Raw genomic sequence first — 6403 nt, forward strand, 5'->3', positions numbered from 1 at the left:
ACGTGTGGGCAGCGAACTCTCAATAGACATCGGCTCTCTTTTAATGTTCAGTTTGTTGGTTTTTCTTTGTTTTTTTTGTTTTTGTTTTTGTTTTTTCTAGACAGGTTTCTCTCTGTAGCCCTTGTTGTCCTTGTACTCACTTTGTAGACCAGGCTGACCTCAAACTCACAGAGATCCACCTGTTTCTGCCTCCCGAGTGCTGGGAATAAAGTGTGAGCCACTACTGACTGGCTCGGCTCTTTTTTTGTTTGTTTGTTTGTTTGTTTGTTTGTTTGTTTGAGACAGGGTTTCTCTATATTATAGCTTTAGTGCCTGTCCTGGAACTTGCTCTGTAGCCTAGGCTGGCCTCAAACTCACAGAGACCCATCTCACAGAGATCCACCTGTCTCTGCCTTCCAAGTCCTGGAATTAAAGGCGTGTGCCACTACAACCGGGCTTTTTTTGTTGTTATTGTTTTGGTTCTTTTCTTTACAATTATTTTGTGCTTGCACACAGGAAGAATTCAGAGAACTTCTTTTGGGAGTCAGTTTTCTCCTTCAAGGTCATCCTTGGCTGTCTGGGCTTCGTGACAAACTCTTTCAAAAATAGAATCAAGGGATAAAGACGTGGCTCCAAAGTTAAGAGCACTGGCTACTCTGGTAAAGGTTCAGCAGAGGATCTCTCTTCCGGCTTCTTCGGGCATTATATGCATACGGCGGACTTACAAACATGCAAGCAAAACACTCATACACATAAAATACAAATAAACAAGTCTTTAAAGACTAATTGAAAAACTAAAGCTGAAATTAGAAACAAATTGGTAGGAACATAAAACAGAGCCCCACCCTCAACCGAAAGGGTGCAACGGCTCTTCTGACCGCTAGGTGGCAATCTCAAGGCTCGCCCCCAAGCGCCCGGACGAGACGCACGCGCACTGCTCCTCGGCTTTGCTGTTGGAGCTACGCCTGCGCAGGCAGCGGGGTACGCGCCGTTTTCCCGTGCGCACTGCGCTCGTGTACGCGCCCTCGCGTGCACGCCCCGCGTCTCGCCGTCCCGTTATTCCCGGGTCTCCGCGAGCGGCAGTGCCGACCCTGCGGTCCGACATGTCCCAGCTGCCCGCAGTCAGCAGCGCCCAGCAGACGGACGCAGCGAGCGGTGACCGCGGGCTCCCGCAGGCCGAGGTAGGCGGCGGGCGGCGTGCGCTCCCGGGCCCGGCGCGACCGGAGGAGATCCGGGGAGGCCCGATGACAGCGGCCCGGGAAGGCCCCGCAGCCCCGGGAGCGGCGGCCAGGGGAGGCCGGGTGGCTGCAGCCCGAGAAGGCCGGGCGGCGGAGGCCCGGGGAGCCCCCGCGGCGGCGGCCCGTGGTGGCGCGGCGGCCCGCGAAGGCCCGATGGCGCCGGCGTCCAGGGAAGCCCGGATGGCGGAGGTGGCCCGGCTGCTGGGCGAGCCGCTGGAGGAGGAGGCGCCCGAGGGCAGGCCCCGGTCCAGGGCGGGCGGCTTGGCGGCGATGCCGTACCTGCGCCTCCGCCACCCCCTCAGCGTCTTGGGCATCAATTACCAGCAGTTCCTGCGCCACTACCTGGAGAACTACCCGATCGCCCCGGGCCGGATCCAGGAGCTGGAGGAGCGCCGGCGGCGCTTCGTGGAGGCCTGCAGAGCCCGGGAGGCAGCCTTCGACATAGAGTACCTGCGCAACCCTCAGAGGGTGGATTTTGACATTTTAACGTTTACCATAGCCCTGACTGCGTCGGAGGTGATCAATCCTCTCATAGAAGAACTGGGTTGTGATAAGTTCATCCATAGAGAGTGAGGAGGCAGGCGAGGGTGGGCACGGCATCAGGAAGACTCGGCATCCAAGACAAACCCCATCCTACAACTTGGTTTTCAGAAGTCAAAAGGATCTTGAGAATAGTCAGCGTGCATCGTTGGAGGGAGGAAAAAGGCGTCAGAAATTTGGGGGGGGGAGGAAATGTCCAAAGCATCCTTAGACTCCTGTGACGTTTCTTGAGTTTATAATTGGTTGAGCGTTCTTGTGTTAGGGAAAACATCCATCCATGTGGCTTCGTTAATGAGCAAAGGATGGTTTTGTAAAATTTTGAGACTTAAAGAAAATTGCCAGTAAAAGAGCCCACGATGAAGAAAGATCAGCGTGAGAGTTTAAACTGGTTTCAGGACCAAGTACTTGACCTTTGTGAGCACTCCTCTCATGTCCGAGTCAATGAGACTGAAGAGTTAAGACTCATTTTGTGTTTCTGAGACATAAATATTGTATATAGTATGTGATAAGTAGTGTTTTCAAACATATCAAATTTCTGGAATTTGGATTCCATTTTCCAAACGTTTTTCTTGTTTTTTTTTTTTGTAAGTCATCTATTCATAAGCACCAAGAATATGAAGACTGAAGTATTTTGTCCTTCCTTTCTTGCCCCCATACCTAATGCTGCCCCCAACGTCAGCTTCCTTCCTACTTTTATTATGTATACACATATATATATATTTTATTTCGTCACAAAGTTGACGTATTTTGGTTTACATGTTGTGATTTTATTGAGGAAATATCTTGAAGAACCTTCCCAGCCAGTATATTTACTCCTTAAAGCTGTGTTTGCATTCTGTGGCTATGCTGTGATCAACCAGAAGGATGCTGGACGCTTGGGCCGTTTCCCATCCTCTTCCCCTCTGCCGGGCATCTCCGGTGTTTATCACCCGGAGCTGCTTTGGTTCTGAACTCCTTTCTCATGTTTACCTTCTCAAGTTGGAATACGTCTTATACTTGATGGTGATAGAGACCACTTTTTTCTTATTTTTCCTTTAAGTTTCCATAAAATCGATGGTTCATCTCACTAGCTTCTTAGGCTTTTTGCTCTTGGTAATGTCTATACTCTGATTTCTAGAAGTGACTGTCCCGGGCCAAAAGGTTGCCTTTGTAACTTTACAGATACAACTGATTGATCTCTGTACACTCCCACCAGTAGTTGGTAAATGGATATTTTCTGATTGTCTCGCCAATGTGTTCAGCCATCAGACATTTAGTGATTACCAGCCTGGAAAAGGGTATATCAGTTTCAAGGATTTAACGTAAGCTATATTTTCATTTAAGAATCAAAAGGGGGCTTTCTTGGTGATAGCACACTCGCCTAGAATAACCTAATGATAGCACACTAACCCCACTGAGGGGCTGGGGTGTGGCTCAGTGGTGGAGCCCCTGCCTAGAATCCCCCAGTGAGGGGCTGGGGTGTGGCTCAGTGGTGGAGCCCCTGCCTAGAATCCTCCAGTGAGGGGCTGGGGTGTGGCTCAGTGGTGGAGCCCTTGCCTAGAATGCTAAAGTAAGTCTCTAGGCCTGGTTCCCAGCACCACAAAAATCTGACTTTTCCTCTCTCATGACTGTCCACATATTTTTTTTGTTTGTTTGGTTGGTTGGTTTTGTTGTTTTTTGAAGCAGGGTTTCTCTGTGTAGCCCTGGCTGTCCTGGAACTCACTCTGTAGTTGACTGGCCTCCAACTCTGAGATCCACCTGCCTCTGCCCTCTGCTTCCTGAATGCTGACCCTGGCGGTCCTGGAACTTGCTCACTCTGAGATCCACCTGCCTCTGCTTCCCAAATGCTGGGATTAAAGGTGTGCGTCACCACCGCCCAGCTGACTGTCCGCATTCTCTATCCATTTCTCCCCTCGATTTTTTTTTTACTGACTCTAGTTGTTGATTTGTATTAGTGGCATTAGGTATGACAATAGTTTGTGATGTGAGTTGCAGATATATTTTTCCAGTTATTTGGCTTTTCTGAAAGATTTTTATCCTTGATGTGGGTTCAGGGGATCAAACTCAGGTCACCAGGCTTGTGTGGTACCCACAGAGTCAACACAACTGCCTGGGTTGTTTACCCTGCTTTCCCTAGATTGTGCAATATTTTGAATCCCAAAGTTTCCTTAGAGTATGTGAAAGATGTCATTTTTTGGTTTTTTTTTGTTGTTGTTGTTGTTGTTTTAGGTTTTTCAAGACAGGGTTTCTCCGTAGCTTTTTGGTTCCTGTCCTGGAACTAGCTCTTGTAGACCAGGCTGGCCTCGAACTCACAGAGATCCGTCTGCCTTTGCCTCCCGAGTGCTGGGATTAAAGGCATGTGCCACCACTGCCCGGCAAAATGTCATTTTTTTCACTTGGACCATTTGGGATTTATTCAGAGGCGTAGTAGTCTGAGGGAAGGACCTACTTTTCACTTAGCAAACCAGCTCCTTAAAGAGCTCTTCAGTTTCTGATGCTGAACCCACCATGCTCTCAGAGTTCCTGCTTGTTTTGCTCATGTTTACTTTGGAGGGGGCATTGAAACGTGTCCTGGAAATGATTCTGTAGACCAGGCTGGTCTTGAACTCAGAGATTCACCTGCCTCTGCCCCTGTTTGCTGGGATTAAAGGCGTGAACCACCACATCCATTATTACTTTTATATATTACTATTATTACTACTATAGTACTATTATTTCAGACAAAACTTTTTATTGGAATCATATTTCTTATAGCCAGGGGATAACTTCTGTCTTTAAAGTACTGAGTCATATGTTTTAAAGATTTTATTTATCTTCAATATGTATGAGCTGTTGTTTGCTTTTAGGTATGTCTACCATGTATGTGCAGTGCCTCAGAAGGCCAGAAGGGGGCACTGGATCCTTTGGAAGTAAAACTATAGATGGTTATGAGTCACCGAGTGGGTGTTAGAAACCAAACCTGTGTCTTCTACAAGAGCACAAGTGCTCAACCTCTGAGCATCTCCAACCACTGACTCTTAGGGTGTGTTTTGTCATGTTTGATTTAAGACAGAATCTCACTGTTAACTCACACTGGCATGAAACTTAAGGACTCGCCTGTCTCGGTCTCCAAACTCTGGGTTACAGGTACGAGCACCCTCATCTAGCAAGGAAAGAGGCTCTTCTAGCCAGGTGGTGGCAAAGCCCTTTAATCCCAGCAGAGGACAGTGAGTCTCTGAGGCCGATTGGTCTACAGCATGAGTTTCAGGCTTCGCAGAGAAACCCTGTCTCGAAAGAAAACAAAGAGATGGAACTCTTCCTATGCAAATAAACTGTTTTTATACTTTTTACTTATTTATTTTGGTTTTTCAAGACAGTTTCTCTGTGTATCCCTGGCTGTCTCTGAACTCATTATGTAGACCAGGCTGGCTTCCAACTCAGAAATCCACCTGCCTCTGCCTCTGGAGTGCACGGATTAAAGGTGTGTGCTATTTCATAGTTTTTAAAGACTGCCTAAACCAAGTGGTGGTGGCTCATGTCTGTAATCCCAGAATGTGGAGGATGAGGCAGGAGGATCATTAGAAGTGTGGGATCAGCTTTGGCTAAATGTCCTGGCTCAAAAAAATTAGGGTTGGGGGGCTGGAGAGATGGCTCAGAGGTTAAGAGCACTGGCTGCTCTTCCAGAGGTCCTGAGTTCAATTCCCAGCAACCACATGGTGGCTCACAACCATCTGTAATGAGATCGGGCGCCCTCTTCCGGCATGCGGGCATACACGGAGGCAGAATGTTGTATACATAATTAATAAATAAATCTTTAAAAAAAAAATTAGGGTTGGGAGGCAGCACAGCCTGTAAAATGTTTGCTTTTAAAGAATGGTGACCCAGGTTTGTCCCCAAAACCCGATGGAAACCTGCATGAGGTGTCATGTGCTTGTAGTCCCAGCACTGCTGACGTAAAGGGAGGATTCCTGAGGTTCACTGAGGAGCCAGCAGCCCTGGGTCCCAGTGAGAGACCTGTCTCTGACCTCCAGGCATACACACAAATTTTTAAAAACTTCATTGTAGCCTTAAGTTGAGTATAAATGTTTATTTGGAGAGCACTAATACTGTTAAATGAATTTCCCTATTCATGGGTCTAGCCTTTTCATCTTTTGTCTGCATATATGTCTGTGTACTTGAATGCCTGGTGCTCAAGGAGACCAGGAGAGGATTCTGATCCCCTGGAGCTGGAGATACAGATGCCTGTGAGCCACCATGTGGGTGCTGGGAATCAAACCTGGGTCCTGTGGAAGAGCAGCCACTGCTATCAACCACTGAGGTTATTCCTATTATGTTTTCTGAAAGCTTCCATAGCTCTTCAAGATGATTGGTTCCTGCTCGTTCCCAGATAGCCAGTCAGTGTACTCTGATATGTGTCTCTGTGTGGTGCACACACATGGGTATGTGTGTGCATATGCATATACACAGAGGCCAGAGCAGGACGTCACGTGTTTTCTATCACTTGCCAAGACAGTCTCTCACTGAACCTGGAGCTAGGCTGGTAGCCTCCCGTCTCTACCTTCCACAGTGATAGGGCCATAGACATGTGACCATGCTCAGTTTTTTACATGGATGCTAAGATTTGCATTTCAGGCCCTTATGGGTGCACAGTGTGATGGCCAATCTTGATTGCCAACTTGATTTATCTG

The 6403-nt window shown here is 47.9% G+C and overlaps 1 protein-coding gene across 1 annotated transcript; it reads left to right on the forward strand.

The window, feature by feature from the left end:
- Positions 1-959: 959 nt before the first annotated feature.
- Eid2 (EP300 interacting inhibitor of differentiation 2) lies at positions 960-2376 on the forward strand. The gene has a single exon (XM_050119266.1). The coding sequence runs from the start codon at positions 1083-1085 to the stop codon at positions 1788-1790; it is 708 nt and encodes a 235-aa protein (XP_049975223.1). The 5' UTR covers positions 960-1082; the 3' UTR covers positions 1791-2376.
- The last annotated feature ends 4027 nt before the right edge of the window (positions 2377-6403 follow it).

This window comes from Alexandromys fortis, unplaced genomic scaffold, assembly GCF_014885135.2.
Source record: "Alexandromys fortis isolate MF-2015 unplaced genomic scaffold, M_Fortis_MF-2015_v1.1 scaffold_140, whole genome shotgun sequence".
Lineage (NCBI taxonomy): Eukaryota > Metazoa > Chordata > Mammalia > Rodentia > Cricetidae > Alexandromys > Alexandromys fortis.